General features: G+C 43.9%; 1 protein-coding gene and 1 long non-coding RNA gene across 5 annotated transcripts in view; one reads left to right on the top strand and one right to left on the bottom strand.

Moving 5' to 3' along the window:
• Positions 1 to 4,072: 4,072 nt before the first annotated feature.
• On the top strand, positions 4,073 to 24,409 carry SLC16A14 (solute carrier family 16 member 14). Of its 4 annotated transcripts, none has more exons than XM_081861536.1 (6): positions 5,216 to 5,312; positions 6,045 to 6,186; positions 9,897 to 10,173; positions 10,525 to 10,668; positions 16,744 to 17,739; positions 18,836 to 24,409. In XM_081861536.1, the coding sequence occupies exons 3-6, from the start codon at positions 9,912 to 9,914 to the stop codon at positions 18,985 to 18,987; spliced, it is 1,554 nt and encodes a 517-aa protein (XP_081717662.1). In that variant the 5' UTR covers positions 5,216 to 5,312; positions 6,045 to 6,186; positions 9,897 to 9,911; the 3' UTR covers positions 18,988 to 24,409. The 4 variants fall into 4 exon arrangements, with proteins under 4 accessions (XP_081717660.1, XP_081717662.1, XP_081717663.1 ...); XM_081861535.1 differs by lacking the exon at positions 5,216 to 5,312 and adding an exon at positions 5,338 to 5,732 and having other exon boundaries at positions 6,041 to 6,186; XM_081861534.1 differs by lacking the exon at positions 6,045 to 6,186 and having other exon boundaries at positions 4,073 to 5,312.
• The window catches only part of LOC309341842, a 55,349-nt gene continuing 51,398 nt past the window's right edge, over positions 20,674 to 24,624 (bottom strand). Inside the window, exon 2 of the long non-coding RNA XR_014156585.1 lies at positions 20,674 to 22,829. This is a non-coding gene — a long non-coding RNA (uncharacterized lncRNA). The remainder of the gene's footprint in view (positions 22,830 to 24,624) is intronic.

Here is a 24,624-nt window from a genome sequence, read left to right as displayed (position 1 = left end):
ACCTCACAGGGTTGCTGTAATATGCTGCCCAGTATGAGGCCATTTTATGCCCTTCTTTGATGGAGGTGTGAGGCTCTGGCATGGTCTTAGAGCCCTCTCCGGCGTCCTTGCAAAAGCCCTTGCAAAAGCCAGCTTTGGGAAGGAGACAGGAGGACTCTAGGACCCTGTTAGAGCACCCTCACGCCTCCTTCACGAAGCTTTGGCTGCGCCCACTGCCCAAAATCCACCTCTGATGAGTATTAGCTTGTAGAGTAAGTGAATCAAACAGGAAACACTGGATTTTGTAGCCCCCTATGCAGAAGATCGGTCACAACTACAACACTGCCATGTGTACAGAACTCCAAAGTTCTCAAAATATTCTGTTTTTGCAGCAACATTTCACTAAAGATTAGCTCCGTTACTACCTTGGTATACAGTGTTTTGAGATATCTAACAGCAGAATAAAAAACACATCCTGCACCCAGGAGAGGCAGAACGGGTTTAGGTGAAACAAGCACAGCTCTAACAGGCTTTGTCGGTGGTATTCACCAAAGTGTTTTCGTTTTGTTGAATGATAATGGTTAAATAACCACAAAACTCATTCACCCAGTGCCAATCTGCGCACGAGGAAAAGATTGACAATAGAAGCTCCAAGGTTTGCACAAGTACAATTTAAAAACAAGGAAACACTCCAGTGAACACTGAAAATGATTTCTGGCTGCAGAATGCGGAATGTGTGTTGAGAGAAAAACAGAAGTGGGTGAAATGGAGTATGCCATAAAAGGGCACAGCTGGCTTGTCAGGCAATGCTTTGTTATAAGTCCCACTTGTTCTCTCTAATATTAAACTGCCATGTGTGGGTTAGGTAAAATCCTAAACACATCCAATGAAGATGTAGTTGTTTTTTTAAAAAAACAAGAACAACCAGTTGGTATCTGAATTTATTATGAATTCTTTTTATACTTGGAATTGCCTTGTAAAACCATGTCAAGATACTTCATAGGAAGTGATTCATATGTCCTGCCAAAAGAGATCCCTATCCTTTTACTGTCTCATGTTCCAGTGAAAAATGAAAGGTACCAAACTGACCACAGAAGGCAGGAAACACTCAGTTTTGTGCTTCCTTTGGTTGTGGTGTTCCATGATATTCATCCTAATGTTCTGCCTTGTATTTCCTTGCTTTTGACGTTCAAATAACCTAACCATATTCCTTCACTTGACATTTACAGGGGATCCTTTTATTGTTGTCGTCACTGGACCCTTTCATAGGACAGGAATTTGATTCTCCTTAATGCAATAACTGTAGAATTTGGAAACTTCACAGACTGATGGGTGCTTTTGTTCTGTAGCTCTGGGTCCTCTTTGGGGTGACGAGATGAGTGCGGGGAGGACATGGTCTCCTTGGACCAGACAGAAAAATTTGGATGGTACAGGAAATTATCTCAAGACAATACAGTGGTACCTCAGGTTAAGAACGTAATTCATTCTGGAGGTTTGTTCTTAACCTGAAGCACTTCAGCTAATGGGGCCTCCTGCTGCGGCTGCGCCTCTGCTGCACGATTTCTGTTCTCATCCTGAAGCAAAGTTCTTAACCCGAGGTAATATTTCTGGGTTAGTGGAGTCTGTAACCTGAAGCGTATGTGTCAGGGGCTCAGGAGCGTATGTGTCAGGGGCTCAGGAGCAGAGGCACAGGGGAGAGAGGAAACGGAGAGCGAAGGGGAAGAATCTGAGGGCAGCGTAGGGGAGTATGACAGTGGCCCGAGAGATTCCATGAGCTTCTCCAGCGATTCAGAAGATTCCCAGAGGGGGGCGCCAATGGCCAGGGCAAGGGGGGTCCCAGGGGGGACGCACCAGAAGCAAGGGGCCAGCGGGGACTCCCAAAGCAGCAGCGGGAGATCAGGACCAGCTCCCCCACCAGAGCGTAGTGGGGGGGAAGAGTCCCATGTATCAGGGCCAGCGTCTCCTCCAGCAGGGAGAGAAGATGAGTCAGGGCTGACCACGCCTCTATCGGAGAGTGAGGGAATGGAGGGGAAGTCAGGTCCAGCTAGCCTCCCCAAAGGGGGAAGCAGTGACAGGAGCAGTGTAACGGTCAGGAGAAAGGTTGCCGGCTGGGCGCGCGCGCCAAGTTCGAATGTACAGGCGCGCGGGACAGCAGAAAACCCGGATTGGGAACCAGGTCCTAAAGCCCGCCGGAGGCAGGGGGAAGACTCAGGGGACTCAGCGTCAGAAGAGTCTAGAAAGGGCAAGACCCCAGCGGACAGGCGGACCCAGAGGAGGAAAGAGCAAAGGAAGAGGTGGAGCAAGGCTAGAGTCTTAAACTGGTGTCTGGGGGGAGGAGATTCAGACGGAGCTTCAGCAGTCTAGAGTTTGAGACGTAGAGCTGCGCGCCGCAGCTTTGAAATCGAAACTGAACTTCAATAAAGATTTTTGTATATAACAAGGAACTGGCGTTGGTCCTTTGTGAGCTGGGACCTCAGGCAGCTCTGACAGTATGTAACCCGAGGTATCACTGTAGTCCGAATCTGTCCTGGACCTTTTTTAAAAAAACAAAACTGTTCTTATATTTGGAATTGTTTTTTAACGTTTGTGTTGTTTCTAAATGTGAATTTTTTTAATTGTTTATATAATGAACTGTTTTTTAAAATATTTTACAGTTTTCTTGCTTTACGGTTTACACTGTTTTATTTTATGATTGCATACTTTATTGTATGCAACCTGCTTTGGGACCTTATGGTAAAGGGCAGGAAAGAAATATATGAAACAAATACAATAAATTCAACGTTTCAACTTACTAATTTCAGTACAGTGGTGCCTCGCAAGACGAAATTAATCCGTTCCGCGAGTCTCTTCGTCTTGCGAAGCACGGCTATTAGCGGCTTAGTGGCTTTAAGAAAAAGGAAACAAACTCGCAAGAACTCACAAGACGTTTCGTCTTGCGAAGCAAACCCATAGGGAAATTCGTCTTGCGTAACGACTCAAAAAACGGAAAACTCTTTCATCTAGCGAGTTTTTCGTCTTGCGAGGCATTCATCTTGCGGGGCACCACTGTATGTTTTTAACACACACACACACACACACACACACACACACACACTGGGAGGAGTTCTCATACACCAGTGTTTCTCAAACTTGGGTCTCCAGCTTTTTGGACTACAACTACCACCATCCCTAGCTAGCACGACACATGGTCAGGAATGATGGGAACTGTAGTCTGAAAAAACAGCTGGAGACCCAGGTTTGGGAAAGCTGTCATACACAACACACTTGAAAGAACACCTGCAGTGTCTGAAGCTTAGCACCACTAAGAGTCTATTTTAAATAAGGGAAGGAGCTAATCAGAATCTGGAGAGTGGGAGGTGTTTTTTTCTTGTTTTTTTTAAAAGCCTTTTACTCAAGCAGCACAATCTTACAAAAAAAACAACAACACTCTCCTCCCTCAAACAGCTGCTATAGAAGTGGAAAAATTAAAACACATTCACACACTTAAAACACACCACATCACTATAAAACCACACACAAAATATTAACACACACACATACAGAGAGATACACTGAACATGGACAGAAGCCCAGAGGGGAGACTTTCATCCTCATCTTGACATATTGGGCAGAGGGGGGGGGTTAATTCACCCTTCCATATACATGCCACACTGGATCCATGTGGATCAGCTGGGGAGCAGGGAAGTGCTGCTTTTCTTCCTGTTTTTGTTATGCTGGGTAAAGGTAAAGGGACCCCTGGCCATTAGGTCCAGTTGCGGATGACTCTGGGGTTGCCGTGCTCATCTCGCTTTACTGGCTGAGGGAGCCAGCGTTTGTCCGCAGACAGCTTCTGGGTCATGGGGCCAGCATGACTAAGCCACTTCTGGCGAACCAGAGCAGCGCACAGAAACACCGTTTACCTTCCCTCCGGAGTAGTACCTATTTATCTACTTGCACTTTGATGTGCTTTCGAACTGCTAGGTGGGCAGGAGCAGGGACCGAGCAATGGGAGCTCACCCCGTCACGGGGATTCGAACTGCCAATTGGCAAGCCCTAGGCTCTGTGGTTTAGACTACAGTACTACCCGTGTTCCGTTATGCTGGGTAGGGAGAGTTAAACATCCCCACCTATTGTACTAGGATGGGGGTGAAAATTGGTCCATCTTGGCTTCTTGGTGGGGAGATTGTCAGGGTCTGGCTCATGGAACTGGTGGGCTACATTAGGCCCAGAGCTGCCAAGGTTTCCTCATGTCTGATCTAGTCCATGAAAGGGTGTGCCACAACTGATCTGTTAACAGGCTCTCCTACACACGGGCATTCAGCAGTTAAGTCCCAATGAGCTTCAAGGGGCTTACTCCCAGGTAAGCATGCATACTAGTGCGGCCTTACTCCTTCAGAAGTTGGTGGACTCTCCATCCTTGGAGCTTTTTAAGCAGAGGTTGGATGGCCATCTGCTGTGGACACTTTAGATTCCTGCATTGCAGGGGGTTGGACTAGATGACCCCTGAGGTCCCACCCACCACTACTATGATTCTATGGTACAAGACAAAACTCGGCAGCGTTTCACGATTTCAAGGCTGTTCTCATCTGAAAACTAAGAAACTAGTCCCTGGTGTGTTACTTAGAAAATACGCCAGGGGTCTGAGCTGCTACGTGGGGGTGGGAAAAGGCCAGGGGGTAAGTGGTGAGAAGATTTCTGGAACGGGAAGCCAAAAGCCTTTCGTAAACAGGAGTGTAAATCTCTTAATCTTCCCTGGGGCTGTTTTTGGTCCTCAGGATTTCCACATGCGGGAGAGGCCTGTCTACGAACAACAATGCACCGCTCGCTCCTTCTGCCGCGCTCTTCTCCCCGATGGCTCGCTGGGCTGGAAGGGGGCTTTTCCTGCCCTAAGTTGCTGCCTGGCTCCAGCCCCCAGCCGCCCGCCAAATTTCACCCAGCGATCGCCAGAGGCCCCGGCAGCCCGCCAAGGGCTTCCAAACCTCCCTTGCGCCAAACCAGAATCAGCCGGTGCCTCGCACCCATGGGCAGAGCGCGCCGACTTGCAAGCGGCCAGAGATGGGCCGGCGGTGCAGGGAGTTGGTGGAGGAAGATCACGCCGAGGCGAAGTGCCCTGGGGACCAAAGGGCAACGCTCGGGGCTCGAGGCCGGCGGGGGAATTAAGCCCCCACCCAGTCCCGACCCCGCTTCCCTGCGTCCCTCCCCCGGCACGGGCGAGGAGAGCTCCGGGCGGGCGCCTTGCTGAAGATGCCACTCCAGACTGCAGCAGTCCCGGGGACTCCGCGGCGGGAAGCAGCAGCAGCAGCAGCAGCGGATCCGAGAGGCGCCCCCCGGGAGTAAGCGCGACTCCCTCCGGGGTGAGTGGGTGGGTGTGCCAGCCAGGCCTGCCCTCGAGGCTGGGCACCGGAGCCTGGGCGGCCTCGGGCAAGCGGGGAGGCATGCATGGTGCACCAGGCAGGCGGGCAGGCTCCGCACGCAGCGGCCGCGAAGCTTTGTCTGCTCCGGGCAGGAAGGTTTCCCGCTGCTCCCGCAGCCGCCGTGAGGTAACTCGCGGTCAGTCGCCTTGTGGCCCCGCCGCCGCGCGCGGTTCCTCCGCCGCTGTCCTTCCCTGCTCCGCGCGGGGCTCCTTCTTTCGCGCTTTTTACGCGGCCCGCTCCCCGCAACTCCAGCCGGGTTTCTGCTCCCGGGAAGGAAGGCGCCAGAAGAGAGAGCCGCCACCTGAATGAGCCATTGACTACCATGAAGCCACTGACTACCCCCTCGCCTTACGCTTCTTGGTAAAAGACTGTCGTCGTCCCCCAAACGTGTTCTTATTGTTTCTGAGGCGGAAACCAGGGGAGGGTTTTCTCATCCCTTTTTTTTATCATTTAGCACTGCCTTTCTCCGCCTGGGTGCGGAACTTTTTTTCTGTCGAGGGCCACAATCCTTGTGTTCGGGGTCCGGGGCGCAGCGGAGAAGCTAGCGCTATGGGCATGGCTAGGGCAAAAAATGGGAGGGGCCACCGCTTGCCTTTCAATCCCACCATTTCCCCCTGTGTTTTGTGACACCCCATTTCTCCCTCTCCCTCTATGCTTGGTTTCGCCAGATAGGCTTAACTTGCAAAGAGCTTTCGAAATTAGGCTGCGGGGGGCTGCATGCCGTGGAAGTGTACAACCTGATCATTAACTCTGCAGTCCTAAACCTGGCTACTCAGATGTAAGATCCATCGAGTTGCGTGGGACTTTCTCCCAGGTAAGCCTTAAGGCACCATGCAGGACGCAGCCTGCCATTTCACATGCTGCAGCCTGTGGTTTATTTTGAGATATTGAGCATGATAATCTGTTACGAGACTGGCTGTTGCCAAGTAAATGAACACAAGAGTACCTCTTGCAGACAAGAGACTTCAGTGGTGCATAGCCTTGGAGTGAAGAGGCGCTTGCCAAGTATTTATTTTGAAATTTTATATGCCTCTTTTCAGGGCTAAGTGCTCTGGAGAAGATTTATATGTCATAACATCAACGACACTGCAGTATAAAACTACAATTTTAAAAGTAACTTGGCATAAGTAACCCTATTTCTACCTCTGAATGTTGGAGGACATGCAGTACTTTTTCATTTAAGGCAGTTCACAGGTGGCAATACTGATACAAGCCTGCATCCACATTTACACAAAACATCCCTGAGGGTTCAATGTGGTTTTTTACTTAATAAATGTGTTTAGCATATACACATATACCTGGGAGTCAGTCCACTTGAACTCAATTAGTAGACATGCTTAGGATTGCATGACTGGAGAGCAAAACCCCTTGAAATCGGTGGGACATCCTTCTGAGTAGATGTGCTTGGGCAAGGCAAAAATAGATGGGTTGAGAACCAAGCTATCTGTTAAGCAGGACTTTTTTTGGGGGGGGGGAATGGAGAGAGAATCTTGCCTGTTCCTAAATAATTTCCCTTTATAAAGCAAAAACTTACTTCCAAGAAAGCATGCTTAGGATCACAGTCCAGTCTTCATTCATGATGACCGGTCACCAGATTTTATAAAACGAAGTTTGATCATAGTAGTTTAAATGAAACAAACCCCATGGCGATCATGTATGTGATACATTGGATTTAGTAGGAAGGTGCTCAGCAGGACCATTTTACACACGATCTATGACCCCCATATTAGCTGTGCCCATGTGAGAAGCAAAGGGAAAGAAGTAGAGGGAAGAGACACATTTCAGCGTTCTGGGGATAATGGTTTGATACTGGCTTATTCCTATGCGGAAGGCAATTTTGTAGGAATTAGTATAACACTCATGGGGAAGATGGTAGGAGTGGGGCTTCTGCTGCGCCTGCCCATGCATAAACATACTGTACAGCAAAGCAGGTCTGCAAAATATTAACAGCCTATGAGCGGATTGCTCATTTCTGTCCATACCAGAAATGCCTTTGGCACAGGAAATTAGTTATGTTTTAAGAGATAGGAAAAATCATGGAACACAATGCCCCTGAGTTCTGAGTTGCACACGTACCAATATTCAGCGGCCCAGAGTTGATGGAAACACTTCAATCTTTTGCTACTGATATGGCAGTAACTAGGAACTACCACATAAATTATGTCTTTGTTGTTTAAGTCTCATATATATATATTTGTGTGTGTGTGTGTGTGTGTGTGAGAGAGAGAGAGAGAGAGAGAGAGCGAGCGAGAGAGTGAGAAGCCCTAGATATTTTGCTTTGATGTGCTATTTAAAAAGTGTATTGGTCACATACTGCAATTATGCTTTAATCGTTGCTCCTTTTTCTTTTTTTAAAAAGTATCTCAGGACGTTTCTTATGTGTTCAAAAACAGAAATGAAAATTCTCATGTTTTTATGTAAGGGTTGCGATTGCAGACTTTTATAAATGGGCAGGCTTGCAAACACATTAGAAGTGATTTTCTCAGATTTGATATTTGGCCTAAATCATCAAGAGCAAGACAGAATACTGGATGGAGTATCATCTGGGAGGGGTGGGTGGGGAGCTGGAATAACATCATTCATGTGACAAACAAGAGGACAGTAGTGGCCTGTACAGCTCTGGCCAGTTTGCCTCTCTGACACAGCTCTCTTGTGCAGCCTTAGGAAAATCCTTTAAACTGCTGCTTCTTTTTTTCAAAGCACCATGTATTGAATATGTGCAACTTAATATAGCTTTCAAAGGGCCCAGATTTACAGACATTCTGAGCATTTTATGCTCCATGGGTATCTAGCCAAATCAAGAACTGCTGTTTATTTGCTGGTTAAATACATTTTTATTTCACCCAGGAGCTCAGGATGCCACACATGTCCTCCTCCTTTTATCCTCACAACAATCCTGTGGATCAAATTAGGATGCAACATAGTGATTTGACCAAGGTGACCCAGTGAATGAACCTCATATCTAAGCAGGGACATAACAATTTTTTAAATGGCAGTAGGAGACCTTCCTATGCAGTAAGTCTGAGAGTAGGTCTAACTCTGGGTGGTCCTACACATGGCCCGAGGGCCCCAGGTGGCCCTGATGTTCTTTTTGGGTGGCTTCTGCAACCAAGTGTGCGGCCCGCAGATTCCGTGTCAAAATGCTCTTGCCGCCCACTTGATATGAAAACTTAGCCTGCCCTGGTCTAACTGAACTATCAATAAACATGCATTAAATCACATTGTTAGCGAGTTGGGCCCTAAAATGTAAATAATCTAAACAAGAGTTGCAGCTAATAAAATGTTGGGCTTATCTTAACTTTACTTGAATCTCCCCATCTGCGAAACCGGCACATTCCTGTTCTGATTTTAGTAAGGAATGAACTACACGTTATGTGTAGTTGTGTTATTCCTTTATACAACGAAGCTGCAGGTGCTTCAATTTGAAGTGAAACACCAATAAGGAAGGAAGAAGTGTGTGGGGAGGGGGATAGAACCTCCCTTTTACCTCGTGCTGTTTTTCTACTGAAAATTGCAAGCCTCTGAACTGCTCTTAATAATAATAATAATAATAATAATATATTTATACCCCGCCCATCTGCTGAGTTTCCCCAGCCACTCTGGGTGGCTCCCAATCTTAACCCCACTAGGAAAAAGGTATTTTGGACAAAATTTGTGGGAGGAAATAATGTCTTTCCCAGAGCAAAGACGACCTAACAGGGTTATTCGGAAGACAGTATCAATTATGGAAAGAACTTTTTACACTAGGAGAGCAAATGCTAATGTATTCTGGAATCCCAGTTATTATGTCAGTGTAGCATTTCGGACTTGCTGGCCTTGCTTGATTAAGAGCAAACAGCAGTCACTGATGTTTGGCGTTGCTGCTCTAAGGATGGTCTGTGGCTTTTCTGGCAGCCAGCTTGCTGCATGACACTTAGTTGTGTGGAGTAATCTGTGAGTGAATGGAAGAGACAAGGCTGGGTCAAGGCTGCTCTGAGTCAGCAGTGAGGTGAGGGCCAGTGTCCTATCCTAGTTCTGGGCAGCTGATGGCGTGTGCACAGTTTTTACAAACAACCTTTCCTTTTTCTGAGTGTGTTTGCAGTGCAGATATCCAAAGATAAAAATACGTTGCGGCTAACAGTGTGAAAACATTTTGTGGCCAAAATATCTGTCCCTACAAGGGCACGGTTAAGTATTTCAAATCCTACCGCTGTGGCTGGGTGTTGAAAATCTGCTTCCAATTCGTGTCACTTTGGCTGCCTACAGGTGACTTGGAGAGGAGCTGAAATTTCTCAGAGTACATTTTCCCGAGATTTTTCTTTTTCTCATCCTCCCTCTAGGAAAAATGGAGGCCATTTTTTTGTGGGTGGCAGTGGCGGCGGCTGCCATTTCCACCCTCATGAAGTCCCAGGGTGTTGTGGAGGACGCAAAATGGTGGCCGAGCTGCCAACAAACCAGTTTTATTTGAGTTGATGAATAAAGCACCAAAGAAACTAAAATAAAAGACAACCCTGAGCCTGTGAAAACATTTTCTGTTTGTTTCAGGATACTCAGTGGAAAATGTACGCCAGTCGCGAAGATGTTGGCTATGATTTTGAAGAGGATTCCAAAGACAGGGAGAAGAAGCTTATGGCGAATCCAGATGTTGATGGTGGATGGGCTTGGATGATTGTCCTTTCTTCTTTCCTGGTGCACATTCTCATCATGGGATCACAAATGGCCCTTGGTGTTCTCAACATGGAATGGCTTGACGAATTCAGACAAAGTCGAGGACTGACAGCGTGGGTCAGCTCCCTTAGTATGGGTATAACCTTGATCGTAGGTAGGTTCATAAGCCACTCTAGAAGAAATGGATATGCCCAAAATCAGTTCCTGCAGAGATAGATACATTTATGGATCAAAATATTTAGCAGCAGCCACTTATAAAATATGATGCTGTTTGCCTATGATAATCTCTGCCTGTCATGAGTCATATTGTCTCAGTTTCATATATTGATTAGAAATAAGTGCCTAGATCTTTGAGAACCGATGTTTAGCACTTAACAGTTTTGAACAGGTGGCCTAATATTTACTGATCTTATTGCTGGTAATCAGTGGTTTCAGTGTGGTTATCCTCGTGAAGAGAATAAACAAAGCTTTAGGAAAACAATCCATTCTTCATGTTTTGGCACAGGTCCTTTTATTGGTTTGTTCATTAACACCTGCGGTTGCCGGAAAACAGCAATAGCTGGAGGGATCTTGACTGCTGTAGGATGGATACTGAGTTCCTATGCCTCAAATGTACATTACCTCTTTATAACGTTTGGGGTTACAGCTGGTAAGCATGCTTTATTTTTTGAATATGCATTCGGATTTTCATTGTAGTAACTGAATGCTAAAATAAGCAAGCCTGAGTTTGCAAAGAGGCAGTCACCCTGACCTACAATCCCTTCTAAGCACAGTAACTCCACCACAAACATGAAGTTCCTCAGCCTGTAAGAGTTTCTTCATGCATGTCAATGGAGGAGGGTAGGTTTGTGCACACAAAACAGTGCACATGAGAAGATACCTCACATGTTGGAGGTCAAAAGTGACACGTATGCAGCATCTACATAAGCACTTCAGATCACTTGCATAGATACCTTAATTCAGGTGATGCATGGTATTTCAGATTAGCTGGAAAGCCACAACCAACCTAAATACTGAATGTCTGTATTTTGTTTCACAGCAAATCATACGCCCCTGTCACACTTCTTGGGCAGATTGCTGCTGATGTGAAATAGCAAGTTTGTTTGTTTGTTTGTTTGTTTATGTGCCTCCCATATAAAACTTTTCCAGGGTGGTTTGCAAAATATTTAAAAGCAGAAGACTCAATTACAATAACATAACAATAAAACATGCCGTTTACCCATAGCTCTTGGACATGCTTTAAGATTCCAACGTTCCCCTTTGTCCTTCCAAACTAAAAGTACAATGGTAATTTGAAGGTGTGATGCAAGCATGTCCTTTTTTCAACAATGCAGGCAAGGCAGCACTAAGATTAATAGTTAAATAAGACCAGTATAACTGAATGGCTGCATTTGCATGCCACAGTAAGTTATAAACCATCTGTTATTGTGCATCAGCACATCACTCCCACTTCTATCCTCTCTCCTACTTCCTGCTAGTGCGCAGAGGGGTAAAACGACAATCCCTAGCTGAGCATTGTGTCTGAAACAGGGATGATGATTTATTTCACCCCAACCACAAAGATCAACCAAGATTTCTTCTTGGCTTACCAATTGTGGTTTGCTTGAATGCTGGTTTGGACATAATACTAAGCCAGGGATCATGGTTTCTTTTCTTTGCACACTAAGAGCATGATTTGCTCATGCACAGTAAGTCATGGATTATGGTTTGCCATGATGTGCAAATGTGTTGAGCATTTGACAAAATCCCTTTGCTGGAAACATACACCAGTTATTTCACGTACAGAATGCCATATGAAGAATACAGCACTGTGGAACATAAAACGCTTGGTGTTCCTTTCAGAAGCATTGGGATGAATGTACAAAGCTTAGTGCATCGCTCTAAAGCAGGGGTTGCCAAACTGGTCTGCAGACTACCACTGGTCTGCAAGCTTTACTCAGGTGGTCCGTGGCACGTCTGGAAAGAATGGTGGAAGCAGTAGCTGTGAATGGCAGGCACAATTATTATTATTATTATTATTATTATTATTATTATTATTATTATTACTTACTAAATTTGTCAAGGGATGCAGGTGGCACTGTGGGTTAAACCACAGAGCCTAGGGTTTGCCGATCGGAAGGTCGGCGGTTCAAACCCCCGCGACGGGGTGAGCTCCCGTTGCTCGATCCCTGCTCCTGCAAGCCTAGCAGTTCAAAAGCACATCAAAGTGCAAGTAGATAAATAGGTACCTCTCCGGCGGGAAGGTAAACGGCGTTTGCGTGCGCTGCTCTGGTTTGCCAGAAGTGACTTAGTCATGCTGGCCACATGACCCGGAAGCTGTACGCCGGCTTCCTTGGCCAATAAAGCGAGATGAGCGCCGCAACCCCAGAGTCGGTCACGACTGGACCTAATGGTCAGGGGTCCCTTTACCTTTACCTTACTAAATTTGAATACCACTCTTCACCCAAAGATCCTAGTTGCTGCTCCAGCGCTATAAGATCCCAGCGATCTGCCAACATGGTGAGTGGGATGGACCGGGATAGAAGGTGATTAGTGATGTGATAAGATACAGCACCTAGCACAGCATGTTACAATTGCTACAACAGGCAGAAAAACCATTAAGTGTCAAGACCATTGGCAGTTTTCAAGTGCTCCATGGGGGGAAAAGTTTGGGAATCCCTGGTCTAAAGGAAGTAGATAGATATCGGGGTCACCTAAAGTATTGTGTCATTGCAGGACAACGTCTTCCTCTTTCACATTGCTGATCCTTATGAGCAATATTCATTGGGGTTGATTTGGGACACTGCATCTTAATCATATTTTATTTGCTCTTTCTGAGAGTGGATTTATGGTTTTGATATTGATAATCTTTAAATAACCTTTCCTCTGAAGGTGGCATGACAGCTGGTTAAACAGAGTGGCCCAGGCCAATTCAAAAGTTTCACAGAATCATAGAATGTTAGAGTTGGAAGGGACCCCAAGTGATAAACTCACTTGGCATATAAAACTTGGCAGGAACTCATACAAAGTTGCTTAAAGCAATATATTTGAGTGTGTGCCATAGGTAGAAAGCCTATGATCTTGATGAGGCTTACTACTGAGTAAGCTACCAGACATGGAATACTGTGTAGTGTTCTGGCTGCTACAACCAAAAAAAGAGGATATTTTAGAGCTGAAGAAGGCGCAAAAATGGGAAATCAAATTGATCAGCAGGTTGGAAGAACTGCCCTACAAGGAAAGGTTCGGATTTGGTGTTTTTTATTTCAGAAGGGAAATGAACAATACGATACATGGTAGAGGTTTATAATTATCACGTGCGGCATTTGACAAAGCTTTACATTAAATTAATTTAGATAGGCCTTGAACTGGCCGATGCTCATTGTGTTAAGACAGATAAAATTGAAGTGGGTAGGCAGCCTTCTGCACTCAGCTGTCTGACTATGAGTGTGAGAGTATAAATAGAAGGGCAAAAAAAAAGGGAACAGTAAACTTTGTTGTGTATAGATGAGAAAATTGATTTTGAGCTTGAAACACCACAAGGCTGTTAATCATCTCAAGAGATTTGGGTATCTGAAGTGGAAAAATCCAAAAGACAACACCTGCAGTATGAAAATACAATGATAAGAGAAAACAAAACATGACCCCATTTAAAGGCATACGGAAGCTGAGTTGGACTTCTCTTCTGTGTCCTGGTAGGAATGTCCTGTTCAGTAGAATAAATATTAGTCTTCTCTCTTTCTAAGGCCATAGCAGACCCCATTAGAATAAGAGGAGAAATTCCATATTCATTTTCAGCCTGGAATGAGGGGCCAGTGGCAGGTGGAGAGGAAACCTTGGGAATAAACTTCTTGTAAACTGACAACATAAGCACATTAGGTGCTTAGTGACAGCAAAAACATCTTCAGGCAGAAAGTATATGGTCCATTAGTCTGCAAATATTTTCTTTTTTTCACAGATTATGCCACAGTGTTGACATAAGAGCAGATTGTCTTTTCTGGGACACCCACTTAAACCAATTAACTTACTAGGAATTGTTTGAGCATCAGTGAAAGCAGAACTCAGAGCAGTTTCAGCTCTCATCTCAGAAAAGGAACAATTTTAAATACAATAAATAAACCTTTAAAGTATATGGCTGTGGTGGTTGTGGAAATGGAAGGCACAAACACAATCCCTAGTTATTAGTGCTGCATGTGAGGTAGCTTCTACCTTTAAGGGAAACCATGTGTCTAATAAATCTGTGGCTTTTACCTGAAACACTGATGATAGATCCCATTCCAGCATGCATAATACTATTTCTGGACTTCCGGGTTAGCGCGATCGGCTAATGGCGGATTCCCTCCGAGCTCCGGAGGGAATCGGCTCTGCTGAAGACGGGTCTTACCGCGCCGGCGACGCGGGGACCCTTAGAAACCGCAGGCGTGGAAGCCTGCGGACTTGGTGACTCGGTGGGCACCTTTAAGCGCCTTCCCCGACCCACGAAGAGCCTTTTTAAAGGCTACGGAGAGGGTACGGAGAGCGGCGTGGTGCTGGGAGTAGACCGCTACTTCAGTGGAGCGAAGCCGCGAGCCATGGCCGGAGAGCGCTGACTTTTCCCCCAAAATTTGGACTGGAAAACAAACAACCCGTGAGTAGAATGGAATTTGGACTTTAAAATTTTTATTTTTGAATTCGGCACGACCGGGGGATGTGCTAAAGGGAAGTCCGCACCCCCTCTATTTACAAATGATCTAAAGCAAGAATCGGAGAACTAAGGTGGAGAGATTATTGTCTTTTTGGTGTCAGATAAAAGATATTTCCATGAATTTGACAGAAGAAGTCTTTGTGCTGGAGAGAAAGTGAGGAGTTTTGGAAGTTTTTGTGTAACTCCCCCCCCCCCCTGAACCCGGGAGCGTCCTGTGCATGTGCCGGAGGAAAAAGAATAAGGAGTTTGACAGCTGTCAAAGGAGCTGTCAAACGGGCAGTTAAAGTCAAGAACTTTACTATTTAATAACTCTCTGAACTAAAGGTGTTACATTTGAATTGAGGTGGTTGGAAACAAAGTAGTAATAAACAACAAAGTAACGGATTGTTGGAAAAGGACTATTAAGCAATTGGAATCCCCCTAGGGGGAACTAGAGACATTACAATGGCTGCAGAGGGAAAATTACTGGCAGAGATAGAAAAAATGTTTTTTCTCGTGGGAATCCTGCAAGAGCAGAGTACGGCTATGAACAAAGAACTTATGACCTTGAATTCTAAAACAAACAACTCTGCTGAATGCATAAAGGATCTGACTGATAAAAAACCTGCAGCTGAACCAGAAGAGACATTTTTGGAATTGGTGGAGAGGAAAGAAGGAGTGGAGAAAGTACAGGTGGAAAATACCAACCAGAAGCCTATATCGTTAGAAAATAAAGAAGAAGATCTTCGGATTACAAATCTGCGAAAGATGAGAAAGATGAAGGAGGAAGTCCCTGGAGTACTTGGAATACTGGAATTTAAAAGAATAAAGAAACATGATCGGGACTTCCTCTTTGAGTATGGGAGAGCAGCTGACCTTTTGCAGCAACTGCTTTTAAACATTTTGGATGGAAGAAAATTTGATGTGACTGTGACAGAACTCCTTCGAGACCTGAGGACCAACAAAAAGGATTACCAACAAAATCGGCAGAGAGAGACTGACAGAGAATTGAAGGCCTCGGATGTGAGGAATCCGGGCTAGGAACTGTTTTTGTGGACATTTGCTTGGGAAGGGATGGAAACCGGGGTAGGGAGGGAGGGGAGAATAGAATTTCAAAATTTTATGACTTGTGTATTTGGCCATTATGACCTATAATTAATACATAAAGGGAGAAATTCGTGGAAGGGAAGTTAGGTCGACCTTAGAAAAAGGATTTATTGTTTATAAGAGAATTGGATAAGTTAAATGTGGACAAGTAAAAAGAGCTAAGTTTTAAAAATAATAACAATATGTTTAAGATGATAGACAAGAACTTGCTGAACTAATTATCGGAATTGGGATGTATGAAGAGGGGGTGGGGGAAGTCAGGGAAAGGGGGTAAAGAAAGTAAGGGTATGAAATTGTATATGTGTTGTCTTTGTCTTTTTGTCTGTGTGTGTCTTTATAAAATGTAAAAACCCAATAAAATTTTTTAAAAAAACAAACCATAATACTATTTCTGGAATCAGGCTTTGGTGTTAGCTAAAGAGTCATTCTGGCTTTGGAGGTTGATACGACTTGAGTTTGAGATTATGTATGGTCTTTCTAGTGATGGAGAATATTCGTTTATTAAGCCCAGGTGACTATATTTAGGTCTGATCTTACAGGTCTCAGGAATTCATGGCTTATACTACTACAGTATCAGCTCTGGGATACACACCTAAACCTCAGTAGGCTGATTTAAACTTTGATTGGTGGTGCTCAAAATCAGCTGAGTGTGATTCCCAGTCTTTATCACGACACATTTCTACAACACATAAAAGCTTTACAAAATACTGCCAAAGCATACTCCCATGTCTGATAGCAGCGTACAGTCACACCTTGTCATCATTTCTCAGCATTTGAAACCATACTGGAAGCTGCTTAGCTTTGCAAATGTGCTAGCAGTTTTAGTGCTGCCCCACTAGGATGCTTGTGGAAGCCTATCCTTAACCCTTAGGTGAAGCCATACTGGATAATAACGTTTGGGTCTTGTGTCAATTTGCCTGCATGTGTTATGACTACAGTGAAAGTTCTCCAGCTGATTAAGGGATCTCTCTTTTTCAGGTGTTGGCAGTGGGATGGTATACTTGCCTGCTGTGGTCATGGTAGGCGAATACTTTGAGAAGAGAAGAGCACTTGCCCAGGGACTCAGCACAACTGGGACGGGGTTTGGTGCTTTCCTGATGACAGTTCTGCTAAAATACCTTTGCATGGAGTTTGGCTGGAGGAACGCAATGTTCATCCAGGGCGCGGTCTGTCTGAACCTGTGTGTTTGTGGAGCGCTTATGAGACCAGTTTATTACAAAGAGGAAGCCGCTGAAAAAAGCAGAGAGGGAAACGTCAGAAAGAGCCATGCAAAAGCTCTCTCTTGCTCTGCCGAAACACTGGCATCTAATGGCATCTTACAGGAAGAGGGAAAAGAGGCAAAAGAAGGGCATGGTAAGGAGGAAAAGTCTGACATTTTTTCAGACTTGGAAAACAAAGATGTAACCAGACACTGGAAGAATATATATGCTCTTTGTGTGTTGAAGAGGGTGAGTCAGCTGACCCTTACAATCCAGAAAGGCTTTCGGACCTGGTATTCTAGTTACTTTGGCGCTGCATCCCTCTTCACCAACAGAAAGTTTGCAGCCTTCGTGTTTTGGGCCTTATTTGCATACAGCACTTTTGTTATCCCTTTTATCCATCTTCCGGAAATAGTGAAGCAATACGGCCTATCTGCACAGAACGATGTATTCCCTTTGACCTCAATTATTGCCATTGTCCACATTCTTGGCAAGGTCATCCTTGGCATCATTTCTGATTCACCCTGCGTCAGTGCTTGGAATGTCTTCATGGCAGCCAACTTCACTCTCGTCTTCTGCATTTTCATTTTACCACTAATGCACACATATGCTGGGCTCGCTGTGGTCTGTGCCCTAATAGGATTTTCCAGCGGGTATTTTTCACTCATGCCTGTTGTTACTGAAGATTTAGTTGGGATTAAGCACCTCGCAAATGCCTATGGAATCATCATTTGTGCTAATGGGATTTCAGCACTCCTGGGACCACCTTTTGCAGGTAAATGCAAAGTTTTGTTTGCCCAACTTTATAGTCCATGTGTGCTTTATAGCCCCTAGAGTTCATAGTGAGAGCCAGGGTGGTGTAGTAGTTAAGAGGGTTGGACTAGGACCTGGGAGACATGAGTTAAGATACACGGCCATGAAGCTTGCTGGGTGGCCTTTGGCCAGTCACTGCCTCTCAGTCTAACCTACTTCACAGGTTTGTTGTGGGCATTAAATGGGGGGGGGGGAACCATGTGTGCCGCCTTGAGTCCCTTGGAGGAAAAGGTGGGATATAAACACAATAAATAAAATAATTAGTGAATCATTGCATGTACAATCACTATTCATTCTCGCCCACTCCACGCCCTTAATGGGCCACATTCCTAGTCAACAAGGATACAGTGGTACCTCAGGTTACATACGCTTCAGGTTACATACGGTTCAGGTTACAGACTCCGCTAACCCAGAAATAGTGCTTCAGGTAAGAACCTTGCTTCAGGATGAGAACAGGAATCGTGCTCCGGCGGGACGGCAGCAGCAGGAGGCCCCATTAGCTAAAGTGGTGCTTCAGGTTAAGAATAGTTTCAGGTTAAGAACGGACCTCCGGAACGAATTAAGTACTTAACCTGAAGTACCACTGTACCTTGGTACATTCTTGATTTTAAAGAAAGGAGCTCCTAGTGTGGTAGAAGTTGTTTGACAAGATAACACAATGCTCACAGGGCAAATTTGTAGAAGGAACTTCACCAACATCTGCTTTCTCACAGATGTCTAATCTCATTGGCTACCAGCCACTACCTCTGACCCTTTGTTGGCTGACTCTACCAGACCCTCTGGCTTATAGCATATTTTTTTTCTTGGGGGAGTTTTGTGCAGATGCAGACTAGAATAAATCAGATATCAGTTAGTGTAAGGCAGAGCAACCGCAAAGCCATACAATGCATTGCAGAATGGTTTCTATGAAAGTTAAGATGGATGAAAGACAAATGGAGGTGGGGAAAGAGACTGAGCATACCAACAACTATGCTGTGATTAGAATAAATAATGTTTTCTATTCTTCACTGATTTATTGATCATAGCCTATAGATAACTGCCTTGCTCTTGTTTTCCAGGCTGGATTTATGACCTGACACAAAAATATGACTTTTCTTTCTACATATGTGGTTTGCTTTACATGGTGGGAATCCTCACTTTGCTCATACAGCCTTGTATTGGAAAGATAAAGCCATCCCCGGCAAAAAACAGAGAAGGTGGAAAAGTATAGCACAATGTACTGAGAGCTTTTTTAAACAGAACGTCATTTCATCATTTGTTTTTCCGGAAATGGTACCAAACAGTCCATCTAATGGGACCAACTGGACTGAAAGTCACCATCTTTGGACATTAAATAAAGTTCACACTGCCACTATCAACGGACTAGTGGAAACAAGACTACAGCTGGTAGTTTTATTGGCACCTTTTCAAAAGCTGAACATCCTACTGACATAATGGTGCAGCTTTGATCAGTAGCTGAAAATTAGTTCTCTCTTTTGTTATTCACAGAGATTTGACACAAGCACAATTCAGCAGACCGGAATGCAGTTACTCCTTTTTTACACCAACAGGAAAAAGAGGGGGGAAATAATTAGCCCCATTAGGACTCACACATATGAGAATCATTTCTATTGGTTATTCCAACTGTTGATAAATTAGTTGTTGAACATCAGCCAGACGCCAATCGGTGACATGTTACTGCACAAATTAATGAGAGTTTCTGGGGAACCTTTGGCCCTCTGGATGCTGTTAGACTCCACTGTCCATGAACCCCAGCCAGCTTGGCCAGTGGTAAGGGATGATGGGAGTTGTAGTTCAGCAACATTTGAAGGGCAGCATGTTCCCAACTCTTGTTTTAAGGACTCAAGATAATGAAAATGGTGTTTTTTTTATTATTATGGGATAAATGATTTGTGTCTGCAGACCACGGAGCAATTTATTCTATTTGCGCTAGCTTAAATAACCTTGAGATAGCAACATGGGAAAGAAGGAACAATGGCAACAAAAGCCCAAAGCTGTTAAGTGGTTACTAGTGGGGAGCTACAACATGGTTCTTAGGATTAAAGGATCAGTAGTGAGGCTGAAGATTCACTGCTGCTGATTTCTTGTTTACATATTTAGCCAAAAGGTAGCTGCCAGACGGATTGACCTGACATTGTCTGTGGATCCTAGTTCAACTGTAGCAGTTACTATTAGTCCTAGTTGCAGAGGTACAGTGGTGCCTTTTCCTCTGCAGAATTCAATTCCAGTTTTTCTTGCAGCAGTATTATCAGTTAGGATAACAGAATAGGTGGGAAATGATGATTGTTTATTTAATTTCACAAGAGTTGATAGGAGCAGCTCAGAATCGCCTTCCCTGGCTTTGGTTAAATTAGCCCAGCCAGAGCATGCCATACCTCATATGTCAGATCTCTTCCCCCCGTGTAATTGCTATGTCACATGCCTCTGCTAAACAAGCAAGGCTGGAACATACAGCCTGCTGATGTTAAGGGGCACCAATCATGGCCTCTGCAAATGCAGCACTAAGGACTGTGGCACTCTTCACCATCTCAATCTACCTCCCTAAGATTAAATGGCCTCTTGTGTAGTGCCCCCCTGCCATACAGCAAGCTGCCCCTGTTTGTGCATGGGAAACAGCTTCTGAAGCTCTGCAACCAAGGAACAAAGCTAGTTCCCAAAATTACTGCAAAGGAGTTAAAGTCTACCATTGTCCTAGCTCTTGGAAGTCCAGTGTATGATTCCCTTGCTGCATTATGCCTCAAAAGCAGGATTGCATTGTAATAACAAAATAATTTAGATGTGGAAGTATTTCTGTCTAATTGTAAAATACAGTAAGGACTATGTTGCACATCAAAATGCAAACATGCAAAAAAAAAATCTAGACACAGCAGCTTTAGTGCAGGGTATTTTTTTGGGGGGCGGGGTGGAGAAGTGGATGATTAATTCTTTTCAGGCTGACTGCTTTTAGAGCTGGAAATTCTTTCCCTAAGATACTTTTCTAGGTTTCCAGATGGTGTTTATCTTGCAGTACATGACTTTAGAATTGCAGGGACCTGTTGCAGCAAAATGAAAAAAATCAAAAGGGGTTAAGCATCCCAAATCTCTGCTGCTTCTCCACTGCAAGTTGTTCCCTTCTGAAGAGGCTTAGAAAACATTTAGCCTTTGGTGTACTGCCTTCCACTACTGTGGAGAACTGTCTTATCTCCCTGTGATTTTTGCCAAAGACAATCTCGTATGTCAGCTAGAAAGAATCTTTAGTGTTCACTTAACTGCCTCTCAAAACGTTGCAGTTTAACATTCCCTCAGTGGGTTTTAGTCTGGAAAAAAATGTTTCCAAACGCATACAGAAATCCCTGGCTGCCTTATTGTTTGTGTAATTTACTGTACTGTTTTTAATTTTATTGTGTAACCTCAAGGAGCCACTTTCTCAGGGTGAAATTTATCAAGGGTATATATTTTGTCTGAGAAGCAACTCCTTAGAATATAATACAGAATGTTCGATTATATATACAGAGAACAAAATATATACATTGTAAACCTGAATACGGCTTTTCCAAACTGTGTTTGTATGGGTTTTTGTTTTTGGTAGGGAGCACAACAAAACCTTTAAGTGCATTACGTTTTTAAAAATTATGAGAACATGGTGGGGCAGTATAGAATTGGCTGGTTCACACATTTACCCAGTTAGTGATCCCCTCCATGTGGCAGCAGAGGAAGTGCTTTTATCTAAAGCAGTGTTTCCCCAACTTTTTGAACTCAAGTCACTTCTCCAGAATTTACTCTGCCCTCTGCTGTTGACATCCCTGCACCAGTCTCTTGGGCTGTTCCATATGTAAACAATAGAGATCCTTGTACACGTGTATACCTTTCCCTATATAGGGATCTTGCTACTGAAAACCTGGCATTAGAAGAGGAACAGAACATCTGTTTTCCTCATAAAGTCATGCACCGCAAAACATCAGAAGAAAGCAGCGTTCTGAACTCTTCTTTCCAAATTGCACCCAGACGATGATGCACCAGTCATCATCTTCTGCCAGGGGGCATTCAATGCACCCATTTCTTCAGAATTCAGCCCCTCTTTGGAACATTGCCTCCCCGCTTTACCAGGCCTTTCACGAGCCAAAGGAAGTCTGTGCTATACTCTTGAGAACCCCGACCTAATGTGACGTATAGCATGGGCACTACACATGGAGATGGAATTTGCACTATTCTTCCCTTTCAAAATGAGGAAAGGGAACACAAACCACAGAGCAATCATAATGGGGGGTTGGAGGAACTGAGCAGCTAATTCTCCATTGGATTTTGGATCCAGCCTTTTAGGGTAGGGGAGTAGATCTGGCACCATAATGCCCTACTTTTGGAGCTTTCTGCTGGCTACTGCTGATGGTAGCTTACTGCCTACTGGGCTGGAGGTGGGTATTCCACTGCAGCAGAGCCACCTCCATTAGGGACATTCTCCACTGGTGGGAGACTGGTGCATCCTAACCCGAGCCATCAATGTGGGATTTAGGATTGCCCCATCAGGATACAGGTATATGGGTCTCCTAAAGAACATGTTCCTTTGGATGTGGTAAAGAGGGATGATTTCTGGCACAAAAGGCTATTTCTGGCCAGGGACGTATGTGAAGCAGCCTAATGTTTGGTGCTTTGCAATCATTTATCTTTCAACTATTTTATTAAGGGTGCTTATTTTTGTGTGTAAATTAAATTCTTGTTTAAATATGTAAGTGCAACGCTGGAATCTTAAGAAAATGTAGTACTGTAAAAGGAAAATAATGATAAGCTGTCCTTCAATGACAGCTTTTGCTTTGTTGTTGGAATGCTACTGGTAATTTTATGGAGACTTCTCACAAATTTAATTATATGAAATGCGGATGTTTATTGCTTTGAACTGTAATTCATTTTTCTATTTATTCACATTATTGTTAGTAGCATTTTACCATACTTACTAAAATGTATCCTCTGTGTCATATACATTTATATGATAATGAAACTTTTTAGTAACTTGCAGCACAATCCTCAACCCCACAGCGCTGCAAAAGAAGAGTTTGGATTTGATATCCCGCTTTATCACTACCCTAAGGAGTCTCAAAGCAGCTAACAATCTCCTTTCCCTTCCTCCCCCACAACAAACACTCTGTGAGGTGAGTGGGGCTGAGAGACTTCAGAGAAGTGTGACTGGCCCAAGGTCACCCAGCTGTATGTGGAGGAACAGAGACACGAACCCGGTTCACCAGATCGTAATCTGTCCACTGCTCTTAACCACTACAGCACACTGGCTCCCTATCATGCAGTCGCACAATCACCCTACTAGGGACAACTATAGAGATAATCCAGTTTGCATTAGAAACAAGAATGGACAACTGGTTCAACTTTAGACCAGAAGTGTGATTAAGGACTGAAGAAGGATCACGATGGTCTGTAACTCTAGCCTTTTTAAAAAAAATCTCTGACACCAACAGCTGAATATTAGTAAATCTCAGACATGTCTAAAATGGAAGTCAGTTGCATCATTCATTAGCCACTGATTGGAGCAGTCACAGCAGTTGCTAGCAAGGCTTGTCCCTTGTTTTCAGAGGGAAAAGGTGCTGGAAGTGTTGTGACTGGCCAGACTGGCTGCAGTAGTTTCAGTGGTACCAGCACAACTACTAGGCGATAGGGCGGGGGCCTGGGCTCTTAAGTGAATGGCATATGCCAGAGTTTGGCTTCCTGTGCTGTCACTAGGGGAGAGTTGCACCCTTTAGGCTTCAATCCCAAAAGTTTATGCATACATACTTATGATAATACTTGAATTACATAAGAACCCTTCAGTTTACATCAAGCAATAATGAAAATCTGTGGTGTTAACATTAGCAGAATCCAAATTAAAATACAGTTCAGAAAAAAATAATCAGTAGTTTCAGAACACTAAGCACAGGAAAACGTTTTCACGTTATTTATACATTTATTTAAAAGTATTGTTCATTCAAGACACAATTTGGACTGTAAGTGTTCTATAATAATACTTAATATTTTCACAGTATTTTAAAATGTACTGCAAAAAACCCTTACTGATCATTTAAGACAAGATTTAGACACTAATACTTAATTTTCAACTGTTTCTAAAATCAAGGAAATCAAGTCATTAAGCATACCCTAAGCAAATTATGTTTAAGGACATAAGCAAACCTGAACATTATTTAAAAAAAGTTAATTTTTTCTCTGCCAAACTGAAGGTGAAATACTTGTAAGGCCTAAATTTTGATTGGCACATTTATAAAATATGGCAAAACAGAAAATGTACTATATATCATTTTGAACTGTATCATAAACACTGGAGCAGAAGGCAGATCTCAGATAAAGAAAGTCACCAAACCATATTAATCTTGTTTTCAGTTGAATATTAGGATAGTCTTAAAAGTATTACAACTCCAAGTAACAACATTGCATGTCGTTTGTAAACATTAGTGTTAGCTTGAAAGCTGTAGCCATGGTTGGAGCAAATAATACTTTTCTGGACTTGCAAGTGGATATTCCTGTTTTAGGATGGAAATTGGGGGAGCAGTGTCATTGTTCCATGCAATTCTTTATGCTTTTGTTAAAAAGTGGGTTTAACATTTGGCTATTAAAAATATAATAGCCTTCAGAAATATTTCCACAGTATTCAACCTTTTTTTTAAAAAAGGTTATTATACTGTAGTTAATCAGGTCCCTCAAACTATGTATAGATGTTTCATATCTTACAAAATGAAAGGGAATTGTTTCTTTGTGAATTAAGTTGCAGCTACAGGAAACATCAGTTGCTTTCAGCAGCTCCTCCTGGTAGCTGCCATTTTATTTCCCCAGAATACCCTGGATGTTGTGTTATTTCAATGCATTTTTAAAGGAA

This window comes from Podarcis erhardii, assembly GCF_964252035.2.
Source record: "Podarcis erhardii genome assembly, chromosome: 5".
Lineage (NCBI taxonomy): Eukaryota > Metazoa > Chordata > Lepidosauria > Squamata > Lacertidae > Podarcis > Podarcis erhardii.
Note: the sequence above shows the minus strand (reverse complement) of the source record. Positions and strands in the feature narration are given on the sequence as shown.